At 36.0% G+C, this 24,290-nt stretch overlaps 1 protein-coding gene across 1 annotated transcript in view; it reads left to right on the forward strand.

Moving 5' to 3' along the window:
• The window catches only part of NFXL1 (nuclear transcription factor, X-box binding like 1), a 46,165-nt gene extending 22,893 nt beyond the window's left edge, over positions 1-23,272 (forward strand). Inside the window, exons 17-22 of the mRNA XM_058838288.1 lie at positions 1,864-2,030; positions 2,776-2,845; positions 10,249-10,353; positions 11,602-11,688; positions 14,577-14,630; positions 19,545-23,272. Of these exons, the coding sequence (XP_058694271.1) occupies positions 1,864-2,030; positions 2,776-2,845; positions 10,249-10,353; positions 11,602-11,688; positions 14,577-14,630; positions 19,545-19,718 (657 nt within the window). The 3' untranslated portion in view covers positions 19,719-23,272. The remainder of the gene's footprint in view (positions 1-1,863; positions 2,031-2,775; positions 2,846-10,248; positions 10,354-11,601; positions 11,689-14,576; positions 14,631-19,544) is intronic.
• Positions 23,273-24,290: the final 1,018 nt, after the last annotated feature.

Consider the following 24,290-nt stretch of genomic DNA (forward strand, 5'->3'; position numbering starts at 1 on the left):
TACACCTGCTTCAGACAGTGCTTGCTTGTTTGCTTTCTATTAACAATACATAATACTCTGTCATTAAGCTGAAAACTTTCTGCTATCTTGGGAAGCGTATTTTTCTGCAGCCTTAAGGTCTGTCTTAGCCAAGCCTAAAAACTCCACTATTGTTTCATGTCCTTGGATATTGTATTATTTTATCTCCTTTACTTTCAGGTTTTGCAGCTGCAGCTAGCTCTAAGTTCTCTGCTTTTTCTCTTCTGAAGCCTGTTTTCACAGTTTCTGAATGTCTTCTTATACTGTTTCCCCACAGCTGTTATATTTAACTTAAATAGCATAACACCCCTGTGGATTCATGTCCTGGAAGTGGTGTTGTTGTCATCTAATAACTGTATATCATAGCTAACACATTAATCTATTTATGATTGTGGAAATTTTTTTCTGAGGAGTATGGGCTGTTAGTGGAACTGGTGGAACAGTAACTTGCAGCAATAGAGTAACATCAGTAAATAGTGACAGTTAAGCATCCCCAGTTCTGACTATAAGAGGCTGCCTGCCTGCTGCTTCAGTTAAGCCAATTAAAATGTGAATGAGTCAGTATTATTCCTAGCTCCATTTTGAATGAGGCAATACATTCTCAGAAAAATGGCAGCCTATGTACCTGCAAAGCATGGGTAAATCTAATTTCTCAATTGTCTTCAATTCTTACAAACTTAAGTTGGTGTTGACCTTTAGAGCTTTTGTTCTCTTGTTTTGGTAGACTAAACGTAGTCAGGGCTGATTAAATTTCTGGCTTATATGTCTGAGTAGTGATTTTTCTGTCTGGAATTTCAGTTTATTCTGCATGTGGTGTTAGAAAAATGTTACAGGAAGGCCATCTGTTCGCTTTTACCTACTGTTATATGACAGTTTTCTAAATGGTTTCAGTTGCTATTGTTTTTTCTTAGATTTGAATTTTTGTGAGTAAAGATTTGTAACCAGTCATTGTACAAAGGTTTCTTCTTAAACTTCAGCAAATATTGTTCACCTATAGAAGGAGAAGGAAAGGGGACTGGGGAAAAACTATCAAAGCCTTAAAATTCTTATGCTGTTAATTAGCATAAAGTAGAACATTGGTGTTGGAATAGTCCTTTTGGGGAAGCTTTGTGTAGCTTCATTCTTGGATAAATTTGCTTTACTTTGGCTGACTTCTTGGAAATGGAACGTTGAATGTGATAGTGGGCCTTAAATATTATGCTGTGTAGGTTAAGTTGATAAACCATGTCAATCTGTCTGTGTGTGTTTGATCACAGACTGGGTTCTGGAAGTGTTGTTAAGAATATGAGTAGAAATGAAGCTTTATTTGCTGTGCTGTGATATTCATCACCTTGTGCCAGTGATCCTATTACCTGGAATGAGCATAGTAGCTCTGGTAGATTTGTGTTTAGCCTGTGGAGCAGAAGCAAGACCTTAGGCAACTCCTAGGATAAACCCAAGTTAATAATCCTTTTTTGGAAGATTATATAGAATATCACATGTGTATGGAAATTGAATGATTTAAAGTTTGTTTCTTAAAATCAAGCAAACAAACCCCTCCACCCCTGTATTAGAGAATAGTATGTAATGACTCAAGCATTATAAGAACATGGTGAGTGGGATAAGGTTCTTTTATGCCAAGGAGGGAAAACAGAATTCTCTTTGACTAACAAACACTGGCATTTCTGGTTTTCTCTTAAAAAACATGTTTTAATAATTAATCTTGCTTGTGAAATATCTTACTGAATAGCTTGATTCTCATCGCAAAAACACCCCAACTCTTTCTTCTATGTAACAGGTCATTAATTACACCTCACAAAACAAATACTTGGCACTTTCTTTAGTACTTTGTTGTTATTTTGTTAGGCGGGTCCAGAATGTTCACAGTGTGAAGAGGAGTGCACCAAGCCCCGGCCAGCTGGCTGTCCTCACCGATGTGTTTTGCCCTGTCATCCTGGGGATTGCCCATCGTGTCTCCAGATGCTTAAAATAAAGTGTCACTGCAAACTATCAGTACTGTATATTGAATGCTTGTAAGTATCAGAACACAACCCAGCTTTTCATTTGAGTGCTGTTAACTGGAAATAATAATTTGAAATGTCTGGGGATAGGAGCTACTCTTATGGGAATTTATAAAATTTCTCTTGATTATAATTTCTAAGATAATGTTTCTTCTATGTAAATTTTGCAAATATTTTATTTGGTATTACTGTTAAAATTGCTATAAATGCTTGGAGTCTCCTGAACAGAAACTGTTTTTATAATACAGATAATCCTTTGAATTATGCAAATACATAGTAATCCACATAACATTTGTTCTATATGCGCTTCTTTTAGAGTATGTAAACAAGAATTTTATACAAGTATTAGAATGCATGTAGTAGGTTTTTGTCTTCACAGTTAATGTCCTTCAATTTCTAGATGTTTGACTTGAAAAACTGCTTAGTTTTTCAATTTGTACACCTTTTTAATAATTTGTGTATGTGGATAGACATTAAGCTAGACTTCATGAGTCGGAACTTGGGAACTGTTCTGAAAATATTCATCATATGCAAGTATATTTTTCTTCATTTTCTTTAAAGTACCTCAAGTCCTCTAAATTTGTGTCAGTTTGTCTGTAAAACAGGGCAGTTTCTATTAGTCACACAGAATGTGGACAAATGAGTCCACTTTTCTTTACAGTGAACACACTGTACATACACCCCTAATTGCATTGACTTTTGTTGTTTTTAAGTTGGATTTTTTTTTTCAAACACAAATACATCTTTCCTTTTACAGAAAACTAACACGTGCTGATTTAAAAGAAAAGGAGCTTCTTATTTCATGCAGAAATCAGTGTCCAAAAGAGGTATGCCATATTAATAAAGAAATACTTGAGTTGATGGGTATGTGGAATTTGTGAATATAGGACAAGCAAAGTAGAGAAGCTTGGTCTAAGTGAATATGTTAAATGATAGATTTGAAGGTCATTAGTGAACTGTACTTGAAGGACATTTATTAATGTATTGCTGTCAGCTTGGAGGGTTTTATTAAAGGAACAGAGATTTGTCTCCAAGGCACTAATGGCTTGAATGCTTAAGCATGCAGATGAGGTTGAATGTGGAAGGGTATGTCCTCTCACACAGTGGAAAACTGGTCATCAATTTATATCTCAAAAATGATGCTGTTTGATTAGAAAAATGCTGAGAATTGTGCTTGCTATTCTTATCTAAGTGCAAGTTTAGAATCTGTGCAATTTGGAGGCTAAGGGATTTTATACTTAATAAATGAGATGAGCTAATAATGCACTGGTGTGTTTGTGCAATATATGTTAAGTAGTGTAAAATGGAAGGCAAGCCAGTTAATCTCTCTGTTGTATCTGGGCACATCTAAAGGTTTGCTGTGAAGAAGAGAATAATGTCCTTACTGCAAGATACATAGATTATGAACCAGTAGCATCAGTAAAGAAGATTGCTGTTCAATACTACATTTGAGCAATAAACTTTGTGGAACAGGGCAGGAGCTGGTTGGAGAAGTAAACAGATTTTCATCAGAAGCAGTTTAGAAGTGTTTCAGGATTTCTCTTGCAGCAGTGTTATCCACAAATGGATGTGAGGGATGGGCCGAAACACTTTGTCCTTATCCCTGCCAGTGCTGTGGTTGTGTGCTGCTTGTGTGCTTTCAGAAATCCTTGCATTACGTACAATTCTATATTTTTTCCTTAGTTGTCATTAATTGTGCTGAGAGTGACAGCTCTTTCTTTACTCCAGTTTCCACTGGAGGGTTAGAAAACGTGTGAAGTGGAAAAGTGAGAATTTCATGATCATCCAGTGTCAGAAACTTCAAATTTGAATCCTTGTCTTCACTAGAAAACTTCTATTTTGAGTAAATGCAAAAATGTACAAGATTCCTCCTGCTTTTCCGACAGTGTCTGTTTCTTGGCTTTTCAGACAAGATTGTGTCAACCCTAACAGGAAGGCTGTGCTCTGTACATATTTATGTCTTCTGCTTTTTGCCCTTGCAGATGCCTATGTGATGGATTTTTTTTTTCTGTACATGAATGTTCCTGTCACAATTTTCTCATCTGGATGTCTGAAAGCTCTGTTCCTGGTGGGGGAACACTTTGGGATATTATTTAATTATCCATTTACCTCTTAATTTTGTCCTTTCATGTCCTTCTCTGTTACTTTGGTTTTATTTGCTCCAAGACTTCCTTCTCTGTATTTTCAAGAGTGCTGATAATCTCTTATCATGAACTATGTTCTGTATTTCAGCTTCTCTTCAAAGAATTTTTTTTCCTGTAGCTCATCTTTGGCTTTGATTAATGTAACTGTTGCGATTTTTCTGGACATGTTCCCCAGACTTAGTCTGGGATCTAAAATCCACCTAGCAGTGGTCCCAAACTTTAGCTTGCAGTTCAGAATTGCCCTGTTCCACAGATGCCTTTTTTACTTAGTTTGGTGGGATGTGAAATAAAGAGTACAACAACAGAATGTACATTAGTTTTATAAAGCTTTAACTTAATTCTAAAGTTCATACTCCTATAAATGCTTTGGAAAATAAGGTTGTTTGCAGCTTCTGCTATCCCGGCAATTGTTTTAGTGTAATTGATGATGGAAAAATGCATGTTCTTCCTTTCTTGTGATGCTAGCTCTAGCTCTCACTGCCTTTCATGAAATACAGAAGTTACTTGCTATTAGTACCTTCTTGCTTCAGGTAGTTCATGTCTTTGTGTTACAGTTCATCCTACTTTCTTCAGATCCTACTTTGGTAGTTACATGGGTACTGTATGGGGTTTTTACCAATTTTTTGTATAAAAAAATCTGTTCCATTTCTCTGAATACTGAACAGTTCTAGGGATGTTTTGTCTGTTTCTGTTTTATAAACAAAATACATCTCTGCAGCTTTCAGAAAATTAGATACCTTTATCATAATGCAAATTACACTGGTAGTTCTCTTTTAAAGGAATCATTGATAAACACAGTTTGAAGGGGTAGCCCTCACAGACACCACCCTGCCACTCCCACTACCACCTCTCCTCTCCAAATACAAGCCAAGCCCATTTTGTTGTTTCTAACTTTTGTCTTGTGAGACAAGAACTTATAAACAGCTTGGCCAGATATAAGATGGATAGGACTACTGAATTTAGAGCATTTACAGATTACAAATCTAAAATGTTTGCCCAAAAACTAATTCATAAGTGTTTTTGTGTGTAGTTCTGGAAGCCTCGAGTAAATTTCAAATTAGTGTTTCTTGAGAATTTTGTTATTCAGTGAAGCTGACATCAAATAATTTGCAGAGCTCAATGAAGTTAATGTTTGCTATAAATCAGCGTGCACTGTCACTCCTAGCTTGCAGTAATGCAGCTTAGGTTCGATAGAATGCAGTATTTTACTGCAGTTGTAATTTTGAGATGTTTTTGGTTAATGAAAATTGCAGTAGACAGTATGCTACCCTATTTGTTTTACAGTTGCTGTGGTACATTTGGAGATAAAGGAAACAAATTACATTGTCTGGTCCTTTGAAAAAATGCTACAAAAACTTGAAAAACTTGAGAAGTTCTATGCTTTTCTTTTGGATAAGATAGCATAAAACTAAAAAAGTGACTTCCAGCATTATATAGTATAGCTCACATTTCCATTCTGCTTTAGGGAGAAGCAGTGTCTTTAATGCTGCCACAGCTGTTATATATGAGATATTTTAATTAAAAAGTTAATTCTCTTGTTTGGTAGTAATAACAAGATATCCTGTTGACATAAATTTGACTTTTTTTTTTTTTTCTTCTTAATCAGGGTGATTAAATTCTTATGATTGTGCTTGCAGATGTTTTGAGACAATTCTTACATAGAAATTTTAAGTCTATCAGTTTTTGTTGGTTTTTTTCCTGTCAGTATTTGTGAATCTGTATTTAATACTTTATTCCATGTATTTAGTATTTTTTGACAAAATAGCCATACTTTGTAGTTTTACTGTGCACTCTGCTTTTGTCTTAATGTGAAATATGGGACTCCATTTGATAAATTTCATTTGACATGATAGTGCAGTAGGGACACTGTCATTTTTCCCTCTGTACTCAGGACTAGTGAGGCCACATCTAGAATCCTTTCAGTTTTGGGCCCCTCACTGCAAGAAGGACATTGAGTTGCTTGAACATGTGTAGAGAAGAGCAACATTGCTGGTGAAGGATCTGGAGCACAAGTCTGATGAGGGGCTGAGGGAGCTGGGGTTGTTTAATCTGGAAAAAAGGAGGCTCAGGAAGGACCCTATCATGCCGTAAACTGCCTGAAAGGAGTTTATAGACAAGTGGAGATTGGTCTAATTTCACACAAGTGACAGTACAAGAGGAAATGGCCTCAAGTTGTGCCAGTGGAGGTTTAGATTGGGTATTGGGAAAAATGTCTTCACAGATGGTCAAGCATTGTACTGTGCCCAGGGAAATGGAAAACGGTAGAGTCATCATCCTTGGAAGTGTTAAAAAATGTGTGGATGTGGCACTTGGGGATGTGGTTTAATGGTTAACTTAAGAGACCCAGTGATCTTAGAAGTCTTTTACAACCTCAATAATTTTGTGATTCTATACATTTTTAAAGTATGCACATATTTTTGGAGTTTTTAATGCATTGAATTAAACGTTCTGGAAACAAAATTTGATTCTGTAAACACACACTGCAAATGTATGTGGATTGCAAAAATTTAGTTTTGTCTTTGGAAGTGGTAAAATTCTCTTTTGTACTTAGCTTTTGGGATCAGTGTTCAGAAGTGCTATTTTCTTTTGTACCAGGCTATTTTCTGTATTACCAGATGTGTATTAACAAGTTATGTTTATTAACTTCCGTTGGAGTTCACTTAAGCTTCCGTGGGTGTTGACAGAGTTTGTCATCATCAGGTATAATGTTAAAATTTAAATGCATTGCCTATGGGAAAAGTGTTTGTAGGACATATTTTGGTTGGCTTTTTTTCAGAGCTGTGGATTAAATCCCTTCTTTTAATGGCCTTGCGATATCAAACATAAAGCCTATTCAATTTGGGCTTTAGTCCAGAAGCTGTTGACAAGAGATTCTGTACAGTGGAAAAGGATCTAAAGGGGGCACACACTTTTCGTTTTAGCACCAAGCACTGACACTTAAAAAAAAGCAAAAGAAAAATCCTTTTCCGTTACATTTTTTTGTCCAGCAGAAGCGCAGAATGATTGCTTTTGTTTTCTGAGATCATGGGGAAGTGTTTTGCTATTGATTTCATGCTTCTCTTGTTATTTTTTTTAGTGTTGATTTTACATTGGAGGGAGTAAAAAGACAGTTCCCTGCACTGAGATATAGGACAAGAAAAGAGCTGGCAGGGAAACTCAACTACATTTGATTTTCAATGTTGGATTAAACAAACTCCTGTGCTATAAATATTTTGGTCTAATGGTGTCTTAAGAATTTTATTGCACTAGCACTTAGAGGTTGAGGTGAGGGTTACTGTATTGAATTTGCAGCTGTGACATGTCAGTTAGGACATGACTGTTTGGGCTTTGACACTGTTAATGAAAATGTGCCTAATTACTATGGAAGAGTAAGCTGGAAGTAATGGTTCTAGCCATGGCTTGTTCTAACCAACATGAGGTGACTTCCAGGTGGGACTAGATGGATTTATTGTGTATGATGCTCTTGTATAGGGAGCCAGGAGCCAGGCCCTTCTACTGCACAATAGTCGTGCAGTAGCAAATTGGTTTTGCAAGATTGTGGTCACTTGTGCAGAAACTTGGCCATTACACTCCATGTTCTGGGTGGTAATCTGAATTTTGTACCATACAAGGCTTCCACAAGTTTCTCCCCTCATATTTTCAAAATGAGGCAAAATAATTTTTTTATTTCAGGGAAAAATATTTTCTGATGATCAGTTGTGCCTAAGAAAACCTAAATTCCTTCTTTTTTTAAGGTGACCAATTAATATATTTTTCCCTCCAGATAAGATGAATAGATGAGATCTGCTGCACAAGGCTTCAGCAAAGTGAGCCAATGCTACTCTGTGAATATCTAGTTCAGATACAGGAGAGGGTTAATACCAGCATGAAGGTGGCTAAAGGAAACAACTGTATTTGATTATCTTTTGAAAAGAACACCCAACTCCCTCTCCCAAAACAAAATCAAAACTAAAGGAAAAGCTGGAGCAAGAGATATTAACAATAAGGAAGATTTCCCAAGGACTGAACTGACACTTAACTTTGCATTGTTTTCAGTAACGACCTTGGCAGCAAAAACATTGTAATTTTCTGATTAAAAGTTGTGGGGTGTTACCAGTGTATGAGGATTGAGGAGGTGCATCTGTAGAACACATGTATTGGGGTCATGTTATTAAATAGAGAAAAAAACCCAAAACAGTAAGACCTTACATATGAAGCTTATAATTAAACTCCCAGGAAACAGCAGATATTCTTATTTTCACAGCATGATTAGCTGGAGAGAGATGCAATGAGAGCTGAAGATGTTTTGGGGAAGGTACTCTACTAAGAATAAGGGGCAATTAAGGCATTGTACAAAGTCCTTCTTGCTGAGATGTCATTTGAAATATTACATGCAGTTCTGGCTGTGTATTCAAGAAACATTGATTGAACACAGTTGAAATTCAATTAAAGGAATACCATGATAATAAAGAGCCTTTTAAGAAAAGACAGAAATACTTCAATATCAGCATAAGAGCTGCGGCTTAGACTAGCTAGAACAAACGTAGGAAACTCAAAAAAAACCAACTCTTGCATCTTGTAGTGAGCTCCTGGAGCTGTGAAACAATAGAATAGGGTCAGAATGGGGGACTGTTTTCACGATAAGCTTTCATCCAGTCCTGGAAGGATATGTGAGGTACTGGATTTCAGGACTGAACATGGTGACTTAAAGGTTCCTTCTAGTCCTGTGTGAAATATGCTGAAACAGTAACTAAAAATCTGAGCTGAAACCACAAAGTAGCAATAATAGCTTTTGACTGTCATGAACATGAAGACATGTGTATGTCTTCTGTAATTTTAGTCTGAATATTTGTGTTCTGTTTAGGTATATGTTTCATGATACTAGCTCAGATGTTGTGCCAGTTCCAATGGACTTCTGAGAATCCAGATTCACTAATCAAAGTGTACCCAGCTGGGTTCAAAACTTACTATTTTCATTCTTGTGGATGAAGTGATACAGTATGTGTACATTTTGAATTTTTAATAAATGTGAAAAATGTATCCTAAAATTATATATGTCTTAGAGCATTTTTCAATTTGCATTAATCCCTTGATGAGAGTGAAGAGGTGAAATTTCACTTTTAATAAAGGACACTATCTAGTGCTATTTTAAGCAGCTGGGGGCTTTAAAGCTGTCTGTAAGTAACCTGCTTAGATGTCTTCTGTGAGATTCCATCTTTGGTTATTAACGGTATTGGGTTATGTAATTGAAAATGAAAAATGGTTATTGTGAAGACTTTTTGTGAGCATATGAGTGAGGGCTATTTTTAGTCAAGTTCTTAACAATGAAAAATCTGTTTACTTTCCTGACATATTTTATCTAATATAATGCTGGGAGCACTGCTACATTCTTATCAGTCAGCATACTTAAATTAGTAACTCAATTCTTACAGAGTAAATTAATAATAATATTTCCTTTGTAAGTTAAAAATTGTACTAGCAATAAAAAAAGTCTTTATCTTTCAGATGGCAGAAATGGGATATAATCTGCCAAATGCAGAAATTAGGATTTTGTGAAATTATTTTGGACATGATAAGAATTTTGGTGACCTTTATTTGACTTTTGCATAGTTCAGATAATGCTTGAATGCAAGATTTTTTCTGTACTATTTTTGTTTCTGATTCTTTTCTCTTCCTTTATTACTGTCTAGTCTACAAGTAGCTACATTACATGTAATTTCAGTTTTCAGGGGTTTTTTTTTTACCCTATCCATTTGTATTCCACCAGCATAGACATAGCTAGGATGATTGTTCTATACATTACTAGTAGAATTGACTGTTACTGAAACATGTGAAAGAAGAAATTATCTTCTAATCAAGCTGTGCCAATAAAAGAGAAATCATCCTACAGGAAATGAAAATCAATAATTAAGAAGTAAACATTTCCCCCCCCACCCCCCCCAAAAAAAGAAAAGAAAAATCAATTATTTCGCAAGTTAAAAGACTGGCTAACTGGATGAGTTTTCTGTTAAAATACTATGTCTGAAATAAAATCAATTCATAGATTCTTGGTAATTTTACAGTGTGTTATTGATGTCGGAGTTTTATTTGTGTTTTGTTCCTTACAGTTGCCGTGTGGTCACCGGTGTAAAGAGATTTGCCATTCAGGTAGCTGTCCTCTTAACTGCAGCCAGAAGGTGAAACTCCGATGTCTCTGTAAGAGACTGAAAAAGGTAAATTTACAAATTGCCGTTTTTGAAGGATGTGTATTCTTTGCATGTTCCTGGGCTTGTATGGATGGATAATGGGGATGCTGCAGATTGGAATAGAGCCAGTTACTGTAAGAGAGCTGTAGCAATTCACATCACCTGAAGATCTGGGCTGCTATATCAGAAGATTCCCTGGAGAATATGAAATCTTGTTAATTCTAAAATATGTTAGCTGCCTGACTTACAATAGCTTTATAATCATGCACACTTAAATTTTTGTAGTTTTGTGAGAAAAGCACTCAGATGACTTGGAGTGATTTGAGAATAAAAATTATGTTTTTATGATGATATGGGGAAAATTTACAGAAGTTGGAATTAGCACAGATGTTGTGAAACCTGAACTAATGTAATTAATTAATGTTCCCTGCAAACCTAAAAGCAAGTATGGGCATCAGCATCCTTAGCTTCTAACACAGATATGGACAGAGTAATATAACAAGTTTACTATAGCTATACACTATTATGAGGGGAACAACAGAAATTCATATGAAGTCTTGACAAATAATAATGTCTTAATGGAAAAAAACCCCAACATGATCTGTCTTAATTAAAAGGTGTTTAAATTACTTTTCTGGACTCAGTTAACTTCTGAACCTTCCAGCAGTTCCCCAGAGTCCCCAGCTTCTCCAGAATATATCTTGTGCATCCAAGAAGTTTTGCAGGTGGGATGCTCAGCAGGAGAAAAGATGACATAAAGATGACATATGTAGAACAAGTGCTTAAAATTGATCAGCCCCTACTTACAGATAACCACTTCGTTTTGTTTTGTTTTTAATTTCTTCAATACTAGGAGAAGGGGAGAAAGTATGATTGAGAATTACTTAATTCCCCCACCCCGTGACCAGACATTGTCCTGTAATCTAAGCCAGTTAAGATAATGTAGATGAAATTACTGAGGCTCTGAATGCAAACTCTTTCTACCAGAGGTTCAAAAGGTTATCTTACTTGTCTAAGGCAAACAAATGAGTAAAGAGGAGAAAAATTAAACTGGACTTGATTGATTTATTCTTCCTTTCAGCTTAGTTTGTTAGAAAGAAGGAAAAAAAAAGGACAATTTAATACATAATTACAGGTTGAAATAACATTCAGTCACTAGCTTTATTTTATATGTAAAACCAATGTTTTACTGAATGAGTTTTATTATTTTCATAAAGAAGTTGACAACTAAAACCTTATATAGAGAAATTATAAAAGACAAATTATACTTAACAGGAAGTACAGTGCAGCAAGATACAAGAAGACCAGGTTTCGCTGGAATGTGATGCATTATGCAAGGAAATGAAGCGGAAAGCCTATGAGGTAATGTATCCATTGTCGCTATAATTTCTTCTAAGAGCTTCAAGAAAAGTAGAAAAAAACCACATTATTTTTCAAGGCAGTACCTGCAGAAATGCGACATAAGTGTATGTGCTGTTGAATAGTAGCTATTTTTTCAGACTTGAATTTATGAATGGTATTGACTCAAATACTATTTTATAACTATTATGTAATTTTCCTTTTTTTCTTTCTTTAAATTGATTGGAACTGATTCTTTCCTCTTTCACTGAGAAAAAGTGATGAGCAGTGATGATAAATTTCAGTCATTAGTGCTGTAAGACTAGAATCAGACTGCTTCACAGCGCACTGTAAGATCCGTCTTTCCAATGAAGGTTTGGCAGCTATCAGTTGCTCAGCTTGTCCAGTGTGGAGTATAATCCTGCCACACAGTATTAGTTACCCTATGCAGGAAGAATTGAGACTTTCCAGCAACTTCAGAATACTACTTAGTATGACTTCTCCCCTAGCTCAGCTGTTTTATGAAGTAAAGAATTTGCTGTGTGCTGTCACACAGAGAGTCAGGATATGATCCTTTAATAAAAACATACACAAAACGAATTGATTCATAAGTTGCTTGGGTTTTATCAGGTAAGTATTAGATGTGATAAATGTACAACCCAAGAACTTAATGGGTAAAGCTGACAAGTCAACTTCTGCTCAGATTTTCAGGATTGATTGACAAGTTCTAGCAAGTACCACACTGACCATATCCTGCAACTTTGCAAGCAGGTTGAACGCTAAAACTCTTGGGATATGCCTTTTTGCGAATCCCAAGTGTAGCAAACAGTTCCAGTAAGAATGTGAAGGTAAGTCCATAGTATGTGGAGTCCCTCCCTGAAGCAAGGTGAACTCACAATAAGACTGCATGAGCTGAGACCCAGCAGCATGTCTCAGTGTGGTGCAGTGTCAGTGCTTCTTTGACTGGAGCAGATACTACTACCAATTTCTTGCCCTGATGTTGCAGTCCACAGGGAGAAATGGTCTAATGCAGTGAGCAAATGGCTACAAGTTTTTGCTGTAAGCAATGCCACAGACATACTGGATGGCACAACCTAGCTATGTGTACCTCCTTCTCAGAAGAATGTGTATTTACTTGCTTTGGGATTTTTATAGGAAGTGATAAAAATTTTATTTAAATTCTTTGTAGGCACCCTTTTGTAGCCTGTGTTGACTTACTGTGGAAATGACATACTAGAATTGTCTCCTATTATAGGCACTTGATGAAAGTGTTTTATTTATGTCTATTATTGTTTAATGTGTCCAGACTGGAAAAAAAAACTTGTTGAAAACTGCAGACATTTACAAAGATAAATTAGTTTACACATTTGCAAAACACCCATTAATTTCTAAAACCAAAGTGCATTAATTCTTAATGAAGCTTTTCATGTCTGGCACTTAGTGAGTAACCACTTCTTACTCACTAGGTGCCCAGGAATTGAATGTGCCTTTTACTGTACATTTTACGAAAGAAATAGTCCTAGAAATGTTTTTCCATAGTGTGATTATAATAGTTAGAATTCACTTTATCTGTGTACATTATACCTATGTAAACAAATTTGACCACACCAGTGTAAAAAGAAGCTTTTTCTGTTACTGTTTTCCACATTTGAAGGTCATTTTTTCTTTTGTAGCTGAAATTTTTCCAGTAGATGGCAGTGAAAAACGAGGGGGCTCATTGCGTAGGTTTTTGCGCACCAGACTTTCAGATTTCAGATGTGCATGGCTGATAAGATCCTTTACTCACATTTCTGAAGAAACTGCCATTATATCTAGATTAATGAAATTCTCAGTAGTGCTTTTATTTGATACAAAGTTTAGTAATTTAAAAATTTGTCTGAAAACCTTCAAATAGGACTGTGCTTTTGGCCCTGCCCGCAGTGCCTGCTGTTTGAGCTAAAGCATGAGCTAGTGTGATTTCTCCTTAGTCATAAAAAGATCTTGAATTGGAAATTATTTGTAACCAATTCTACGTGTGCAAACAGTATTCAGTAAAGTATTTTCATTGTTTGTATGCAAATCATCCAGCTACTAGGATCAAGGTTTATTTAATTTCAAGATATTAGTAGGTTTTTACATTTAACTTTTCTAAGTTAGTGATTCAGTGACTGCAATGCTAAAAGCCTAAAAAAGGTATAAAAAGGGGGAGATATATAAACTTGTCCCATATACTCTTTCTGTGGGAACTTAAGATGGTGAGAGGGTATCTTTCTGTCTAATGACCTTTGATGGATTTATCTTCTATTAGTATGCCTGGTTGTTTTTCAGGTTATGTCAGCTTTTGGCAACTACAAATGTCCTGTAGCACTGAAATTCTAGATTTAGCCAAATACTCTGTGGGAGTAGAATACTTTCCTCTGTTGTGAGCCAACCTCCTGGTAAATTCATTTTATGCCTTTGCATTATGAGAAGTAATTATTGATGTTTTATCTGTGTTTGGCGTCTGCATACTCTCCAGGATTTGGTGACCTGTTAGTCACCTGATGAATCCTAGTTATGCATCTCTTCAGATGGAAGCCACTCCATCCTGTTGTCTGTTGTATATGTTCAGGTTTCATATGTATTTATTATTACAGTGCCAAAATGGAATGAAGGTGCTAAGATTCAAGTATGTGGCATCTTTACATATTGACAATTTTTTCTGCACCATTTTTTTCTTAATACTTTGTAGCATTTAATTTGCTTTCTTGAACACTGCAAAATATTTTTATAGAATTGCAACTCCCATGACTACTTTTCATATGACTTTTGGATGGTGGAGCTCACATGATGGAAAGTTTGCAGACTTTTGCTGGGAACCATTCTATAGGAATAATATGACTCCTTAAGAAAAGAGGTTTAGCTGCTTATTATAACTTTGTGTGTCTGGACAGATAAAAGAAGCAGAAGCCAAAGCTGCTCTTGAAGAGGAGAAGCGAAGACAGCAGGTATTAGCCTTTCTTCTTCCTCATCCACATCATCTTCACCTTGTTCTTGTTACTAAATAATGTAATTTACATGCAATTAAAGATGTATAGTTTTTAGTGTGATATGCACAGACATTCCTGTCAGCTGTTACCATACTCTGTGTGCTGTAAATTATTTACAATGGTTGAATCCACATTTCCCCAAACTGTTCATAATTTTGAACAAAATGGTAACTTTGTATTACTATAACTCTGCATAATGTAATTTATTTTTAAAATACTAAGTATGCTTTATTTTAATAAAACACTTCACATGTATAAATGCCACAGGATACTGAATAGACTTTGCAAGATTTAAATGTTGGGTGAAGCTCCCCTTCTCCCTCCTATTATGGCAGAACAAGGACAGCTAGATGAGTCTTTGTCCTTCAAGGTCTCTGGGGTGGGGAGGAAACGTATTTACTGTAATTGCTGTTGGTGGTGAGGGTATGTGGTTGGCATTGTAATCCACAAAGCTGCTATGCCAGCTGCCTGGAGGTGCTGATACTAATCATATTCAGGCAAACACTGTAAGCTCAGTTGGTGGTGATGGCTAGGTCAGGTTTGTCATCTGGATTCTGTACCCCTTCCAGGCAGTTCGTGCATGTGTGCCTGTGCCTGAGTGAGCATTTGACACCAAATCATATTCCATGTCCAGTGTGTGCTTTCTGACTTCTTTTACTCAATTGTCACAGCATCTATGTATTTAGCTTATACTTGTGTTTTCACCTGCATGTCACACTCTGTTTTTATCAGCGATCAGTGGCTTGCTCCCTTCTTGGAAGGGGACAAGGGAGGCAAGGTATCAGCTTACAGAACTGATCCACTTGTGCCATTTCACCAATCTCTTGAAGATAAAACAGTTTCTCTGTGGGTTGCAACTTGTGTTACACACACTTTGTAAGTTTTCTAAGCAATTAATGAAAATGTTACATCTAAAATGCTCTGCAAGGCCTATTTCTGTTTGGCAGAGGGGAACCTTGTCTGTTCATCCTGCAAGAAAAGCATGGTTATGCATCTATTGTCCAGAGCACCAGGCATTGTTTTGTGAACATCCTGCAATGTTTATTGCAATATTCGTATCTCAGCTGTCTACAGTACTGAGCACATATTCCCTCATATAACTCCTAGACAGTTCATCTAATTCTTGTTCTCTAAGCTGACCCTAGAAATGTTACTTCTGGTATATAGGTCAGGAAGTGTAATTTACATACAAATGTCTGAAACAAATTGGGCAGAGGAAATCTGTAGGTGTTGGTTCTACAAGCTAAGTACTGAAATGTGCTAATGGGCATTTAAACTTGTGAAGAACACGTTTAACAGTCCCAGAGCTAGGAAGCCAAAGTTGCTGATGTTTGTCTTGCACTGTTTTCATGCATTCCAGAAGGCATCCCACCCAAACATGAATTATTCTGCCCAAATCAATTTATAGTCCCTCTAGTCAAGTCTCAGTAAGGAGGCTCCTCTATATCAAGAGCAGATTTACTCTACCAACATAGTGTGCTGGATTTTGGGTGGGTTCTTCAGCAGTGATTGTTTCTTTCTGCAGTCACACCACCACTGCTTTCTACTTGTACATTCTCTGAAGTCTCGCAGTTCATTCTCTGAAGTCTCGCTGTTCCAGCCCAACAGTAGCAACTTCATGCAATATATGGCAACTGCATATGTGTTTTGTGATGGATACAACTTAAGGGATAGAAAATTCCACCTTATACATAATGAACCCTATTGAAAGGTTAATTAAGAGTTGATAGTTAATTATTGCATTAGGAAACAGTAGGACAAAAACAGTAAAAAAAAAAAAAGCACAAAACAAACTGTAAAAAAAATGGACAGCTGTAACTAATAAATAGGCTCTAGAACTGCATACAAGTACTAACCTCAACTACTGCAGCCTTTTTATGTAACATTGGTTCCCATCCAGTTAGAACTCCTAATCTGCCATCTGTTGATGGAAATTGGAGGACATGACTATTGTAGGATGTCGGGTCACATTAAGAGTGTATTTTTGAGTGTACTCCCTTCTGACAAAAGTTTGCATCTTGTACTACCTTCCTCAGTATCATTAGCACATTTTTGTAGAGACTGTTCATCTATTAGTCACAGTTCCTTAAACCTATTTTGATTAATACTTCATTAAATGTTTTATATACAAATCAGTTAGTGCTCTAGTAAGTCTGTGCATTTATGTCTTGGTATTTGCTGTATTTGGTAGCAGGTTTTGCTAATACCATTTACAGATGGAATCACTTGTTTCTTAGTGGAAGAGATGGCTTGGCTAGGCTTCTTGTCATGGCCCTAGCAGCCAAACTTTCCCTCTGCTTCTAATTCAGAGGCACCCTCTGAGGCCAGGGTTTTCATAATTGCTAGAGGTGGAAAAAGATCAACACTTCGATTATTTAACAACTCAGACCAATCTCTCTCTGTCCCTCTCCATTGTAAAAGATCTGGTTAAACTTTCAAGCTAACTGTTTAGAGTTTCAATACCGGAAGTTAAGGTCTTGAATCTGAAGTGTAATTCACTGAGTTGTATGAAAGATTTTGTTTCCCTTTTTTAATGGGAAAAATTTTAACAGATCCTTAAAAGTTTAAAAAGTCAAGTGTTCCCCTCCCCTATTAATAAAAATATATACTCACTTTCAGAAAATACACTTCATCATTGTTACTTTCATTCCTTTAGCTACATTTTCCCATGGGAATGCTACTCCTTTCAGTGCAAGAAGAATATAGTGAATAACACATGAAAGAACAAAATCCAGTGCCTGAGCAACACTGAACTAGATGTTTTAAGTATACAGTTTAAATAAATACATTTCATTTTACTTCTATTATGTTTATATACAAAGAAGTTAGGTTCTTATCTAAATAAAAGCCCTAAGCTTGTCTAACTTGAAGAATTAAGATTGTTTGAAGACTCAGAGATCATTCAGGAACTGTCACTTCAGGAATGTGACAGTTACACAAAATCTGTAGGTAGCTTTTCAAGAGATGGCTTCTCTCTCATATTCTGTGCCTACAAATCTTTTTTCATTCTGTATTTTGGCTTTTAAAATTGTATATTTATTTTTAGACAGGTTTTTGTAGAGTTCACTAGGAAAACAATTCAATAGCTGTTGACATAATTTTGTTTGAGCCCTTTAATTTAATCATGGCAATTCATAGAGCTTTCTGCTTTTAAAATGTACTGATCACAAGTATATAGTAACTGTAGAAGCCCCAAATTTTTCTTAACTGTCTAAAATGAAATACTGCCATATTGTCTGTTAAACCATAAAAACTCTGCCCTTTCCTCCAGAGTTTGAAAAACTGTTCCATTGAAATACTTGCTTTTCTAAGGGAGGATTAGCTAATTAAGAGTAATCTTGTTTCAAAATAGGCTGTGACTCCGTCTGAACTCTTCTCCCATATCATCAGAGAAGTGCAAGCAATTTCTGCCTTTATTAGGTACAAAGGAATAGACATCAAAATAGGTCCCTTTTTCCTGCTAACAGTGGTATCTGGCACAGGAAGGGAAGAGCTGCTTTGTGAAACTCTGACAAATATTTGCTGTCAGTGGAGGAAGACCAGACGTCAGGCAACTTTGAGTTCTGAGGGAAAATTTTATTTACTGAACTACTACTCTGTCCATTTCCCAAAATAGTCTTTTTCTTGTGTTTTTTAGTGCACCTAGTGTATTGTATTAGTCCCTTTTCCTGGGAGCACTGCAGTTGTAGTCCCGTAGATTTATTTCCTCTCATGGCCAGGCTTTGTCTCTGTTCACTGTCCATGATTCCTCTGCTTCAGCTCAGTCTTGTGCGTTTTGCCTGGCCAGTCCTGGCTTGCTGTGCTCTGCTACTCCCATCTCTTTTCCCTTTCACTCCATCTGGTTTCTCTGCTCCCTAGTTCCTTGTCCCGTGTTTTCTCTAATAGCTAACAACTTGACCAAAACTCCAGGTAATCATCAGACCTTCTCTGATTTTAGTCTGTCTCAGGTCTTCAGAGCATCTCTTATAATTTTCCTAGCAATTAGAAGCCTTCTCATTGGAGCCTCATCTTAGTCTTCACTCTGTTCTAGGCTACCTAGTTTGAGTTTTATTTTGGCTTTGTACACTCAAATGAGTTTTTTCTGTATTCTCTTGATGGTCTTTTAAAAAAAGGGGAAGGGGGATGAGGAATTGGGATCCTATTGTTTATTCCAGACAGGACCCTGAAAATGCCATTCTTTGTCAGAAGCCTGACATTCTTACTTTTGCAATTGTTTTGCTTGATTTTTGGTCCTATAGGCATGTGCTTCCTATTGGAGGATATTATATACCTCTTACAATCATATGAGTGATTAAATGGTCAAATTATAACAATAAATGGAATATTTTTGTGCATCTCTAAGATTATTGCAATTAATCTAAAATTTATTGGGCATGCAAATACAAAGAAATAGCGCAGATTTTTAGTTACTTATGTTTTCAGTAATTTATTTTTGGCAGAGTGCATCTTTATTAATAGGGGATGTCTTTGAAGATTTCAGCCCATGCCCTTATAGAAGTTTGTAAAATAGCTTAAAATGCAAGTGTTTTTTTTAATAGGAAAAAAAATTAAATTTAACATTTCATGGAAATAACAATCTTATTTTAACTTAATGTATTCAGCTTGAGTTAAAAAACTGAGCATGCAAAACTTCAACTGGTTACATTTTTGGCAATGTTTTTATAGGAAGCTAAACAACAGTTTAATACTTGAAAGCAACATGGTTTGTACCTGTGGGATGTTGTGCTACCATCTCATCTCTGAGACGTGTAATTCCATTGGCTGACAGTTACTTCTATTATATGTTATTTGGTAATGTTACTTAAAACCTTCACATTTCCTTGTTTTTAATTCTGAAACAAATGTCAATTGCTTGTGGTTCTCTTTATTTAGGCTGAACTGGAAGCTTTTGAAAACAGATTAAAAGGGCGAAGGAAGAATAAGAAAAGAAAGGATGAGGTAGAAGTTGAACAATCATCGTGGCAGAAGTACAAGAACCTCATTATGCTGCCAGTGTTCGGAGTTGCTGTTGTGATGGTTGCATGGCTCATGGTCTATAATGACTGAAAACAGCTCAATATTTAATATACCTCAGTTGGACTTTAGGTAGCTATTATTCCTAGAATGTTAATCTGTGTGTAACACAACTTAATAAGCATAGATTTGTATGTATACTATTTGCTAAGAAAAATGCAGAGGAGGAAAGAAATGTCACTTTTTGTGTTATTACATAACAAAACTGAACTCAGACACTGAAAGTAATAGTAGATTCTGGTCTACACTGAAGTGTTGATAGTTTGACTTAGATTTGTTAACATCTCTTCTATTAGTAATCTTATGTTTACTTCTCTCAATTTCATAATACTAGGAATAGCTTAGTATAAAATGCTTTATTGAATATGTTTCCTGTAAAATCAGCTTAGTGGTTTATTGAAGGTTAGTGTTCTTAATGCTAATCTTTGTTGTACCATATGATAATTTCTGTGCTTCACACCAGTTTTAATTATGACAGCTAACAGGGAACCTTGGGTCACTTAGGTTTGAATACTCTGAAGCCTTGTTCAGAACTTTGTTCAGATAAAGAAAATGTGAGCTGTCTTTCAATTTAGCTATATCACAGACAAAACAGTGCCCCCTTCTCTTACAAACTGTGGGGTTTGCTTTTTCATTGTTTCACTCCACCCCTTCCCACCCTTGTTTCCTCAAAATTGAAGTAACTGAAAAATTCCATTAGTGGACAAATACACATGCTGAACATGGATGTGAAGATTCAAGGCACAGGGGTGCATTGTCACTGTTGCCCCAATTGCCAGAAGCAGCAAAACAATTTGAAATTAAGAATATCAATTGACTGTTCGTACGGATAAATGTCAGAGTTGGATATTTGCATAGGTGTGCAAAATTGTAATTGGATAGTGTAACAATCCAGTTGCACGATGTTCTAAAGCCATCTGGATGGTGCTTGGTAGTCACATTTGTTGGAGGTTAATTTTTCACAAATGGGCTGGGACTGCTGGGTGATGCATCACAAACTTTATTCAGGCACCAGTTTCAGCTACAAACACAGGAGATGGCACAAGCTCACATGTGCCACAAGCAGCCCAAGATCTCTTTGTTACAGAACATTTTAAAAGTTTCTTGGCCAATAGCATATTGCTAAAGTTTACAGACAACTGTTCTTGTAAGCGCACATACACCTGCTTCAGACAGTGCTTGCTTGTTTGCTTTCTATTAACAATACATATTACTCTGTCATTAAGCTTAAAACTTTCTGCTGTCTTGGGAAGCGTATTTTTCTGCAGCCTTAAGATCTATCTTAGCCAAGCCTAAAACTCCACTATTGTTTCATGTCCTTGGATATTGTATTATTGTATCTTTACTTTCAGGCTTTGCAGCTAGCTCTAAGTTCTCTGCTTTTTCTTTTCTGAAGCCTGTTTTCACAGTTTCTGAAAGTCTTCTTATACTGTTGCCCACAACAATTAAACCATCTAGTTAAACTTCTAAATGTTTAAGTATTTTTTTACTAACAGTTTTGTATACTGTGCTTTAGATTGTCAATATTGGTTGGTAGAACTGGAAAGTTTTTATGTGGATTCAGGATTATCAGAGAAGGTATGTAGTCTCAGCTGAGAGATTGCAAGTTAAATTCAGGAACGGGAAAATCAGAAAACTGAATTTTTAAAGCTCTGCTAGAAACCTTTTGCTGATACTTGAGCATTGCAGATTACTGCAAAGTGATTACAAGCTCTGGCAAAAAAATGGGGTGCATAGCCAATGGGTATTAGTATTATGCCCTTGTAATTCAGGCATATAATTTCATCACAAATCCTGCAAAAGCACTGGGACCATTGGTATGAGTTAGTAGAAAATGTTGCAGTTCGCTTGAAAGCTCTTCTGGTTGATTTTGACTTACTTGCAAAAGGACCCAGTATTAATTTGAACAGATACCCAGTTGTAATTCTGATTCAGCAGCATGAAAATAAATAGAAAAGCTGCAAAAAGACAGAAGCTGTTGATTACATAAATTAAGAAAACTGGGATAAAGTAAGTTCCTTTTCAATTTTTCACAGAAGTTTGGTGAATGAGGAGAAAAGTGGGGAAAACTTGGCAGTGTTTATCATGGATTGTTTCCATTTTATAGCACTTTCTTTTTTAACTGACATTTCAGAGATGCATATCAATTATGTGTCAGACCATTAGTAGCGGAAGTTGTAGAATTAATTGAAATTACACTATGCAAAGTTGCATCTCAATTGAATTTCTTATTTTCTAGTATAAAAAGTAAACAGTGTTTCATATTATTGCTTTAACTTTTTTTTCTATCATATTAATGGCTGGAAGATAATTCCAGATATAAGTATGTTTTCTTTAACAGAGTGAGGTGATGCTATTGTGTGACTGCATATGTCAGTTACTCTTCTGTCACTAAGGGAAAAGGAGTGATATTTTTGTTCAGGTAAGTAAAATGTGATGGGTTATCCAAAAGTACAGAAAGAAACCTTTCAACATGAATGAGAACATTGTGGAAACAGCTGTTATCTTGCATGACTATCACAAATTTTTCTATTTACTGCTACCTTTAAAATAAGTACCATGGAAAGTTTATACTTGCTTCAACAGCAAAGAGAAGAAACCTCTCTCTAGCAAGTTATACTAATTAACTGCAGTTGTTATGTGTTTGAAGAAGTTCTTAGTATTCTTTTCTGCATATTTGTGGGAAATACTGGAGAGAAAAAGGCTTCTCATTGATCAACTTCATTAAAGATTGCCATGCTTTTTTACTATACAAATTCATTCTGTTCATACAAAGGTATGTGTGAGTGGGCATATTCCCTTTCTTAAAGGATTTGTATCTCTTCTGAACCTTGCATATGCAAGGCATACCTATTTTTGAAATTTTATTCAAAATAGTTCTGTATATCTTATCCAACCATCTGAGTCATTTGCACTCTGGTCTGCCTACTGAACCAGATATTTATTTCTTGGCATAAAAAAGTGTGGGGGTTCAAGCAATCTGCAGCTTAATAAATCAGTAGGTTTTTTGTTTGTTTCTTTGAAATACCTTTATTGTTAATATTTTGCCTTTTTTGGTTGGAGCTGCATGTTGTCAACAACCTTTGAAATAAAAGGTACAGATAAAATCACCTTTTATTCAATATTAATGAAAGATGGTAATTTTAGAAAAGAAATTTTGAACTGAAGGTAGGATTTGGTAGCAATTTATATGTAATGTACTGTTACATAATGTAATGAGCAAATATTTTGAATGGTAACAGCTTACAAAAAATGCATATTAATCAGTGTACGCTAAAACAAATTATGTAATCTGACCTGCTGTTGAAGGGAAATTACAGCAATAGAAGCCTGATTATGACTTAACATGAAGAATAGCTAGCTATGTGTAAAATGAAAAAACTTGGGGCTTTTCCTGATTCTGGATCCATTGTGGTGAAAATTTATCCTTCCACTGAGCTAAGGTTCTTACAACTGGTCGGTATGTTTGGGATTGGAAACTCCTAGGGCAGGTTTTTTTCCCTGTAACAATATCAAATCCATTGTGTATGTTAATTTAATGTAAAAACCAAGTCAGACAATAAATGTATCAAAAACAACTTGAAAAATTGCTTGTTCTCAAGGGCTGGTGTAGTGAAGCAGCAAACTTCCCAGGTAATGATGACTGACATACTGCAGCCCAAGTTTTAGGTATGCTTTTTCTGCCTTCTCTGGCAGTGATAGTTCTTACTTCTCAGATTAATGCTGCAATTATGTAATTGTGTTCCTTCATGTTACTGCTCTGACAAAATTGTGAGAATGGGTTGGGGAAGTAGATTAACATGAAACAAATAGGAATGGACTTACTAGATTTTTTTGGCCTCACAGGGAGAAATATATCTGATTTATTAGACATTTGTGGTGACCTTAAGTACTAGAGAAGGAAATGTTACTAAGCAGATAGCACTAAAATTTGTTCATAAAAGCATCTATGTTTGACTGTGGCTTTAAAGCAGTGAACTCTTGAGTTCATCCTCTCAGCAGTAGTTCAAGCTCCAAAACATATCTGCCCTGTGCCAGCTTTCTCTGAGTGATGAGCTAGTGTGGTGCGAGGTTAGAGCACAGAGATGCTAGGTCTGAAGTGTGTTCCAGTGCCAGGCAGTGGAAGCTGGGTGCGTGTGGCAGCTGCTCTCTGGTGTGTGCTTTAGAGTAGAGCATTCTTGTTTGGCCAGTTCATGTGTGACCCTGTCCTCATTTTCATTTAGTTTGGATATCCCTCTTCTGCTTTGGTTTCATTCTGTTTCCAGTTGTTTTCTGTGAGCATTTCAATGGCTCCCTTTTCCTGCTTCATGAATATATTTGTATTCCTGTCTGCCCTTTTTCAAGTAAGTTAGTCAGTTGCTCTAGAGAATTAGAATATTAAGAACCTGTAGTATTTTGTATTTCCTAGGAAAAGAAATGCAAGGAAAAGATTAGGGAAAAAAACAAATGAAGTGAAATAAATTATAAGATAATGATATATGCTTCCTTCCACAGATATGGAAAGATGGTTAGATGTTAATGTATTATTTGAACACTGCATTAAATGTCTATATGCCATGGTACCAGAAAACAAGTCTATGGTATGGATAGTGTATGAATATGAAC

Source organism: Poecile atricapillus, chromosome 4 (genome assembly GCF_030490865.1).
Source record: "Poecile atricapillus isolate bPoeAtr1 chromosome 4, bPoeAtr1.hap1, whole genome shotgun sequence".
Classification (NCBI taxonomy): domain Eukaryota; kingdom Metazoa; phylum Chordata; class Aves; order Passeriformes; family Paridae; genus Poecile; species Poecile atricapillus.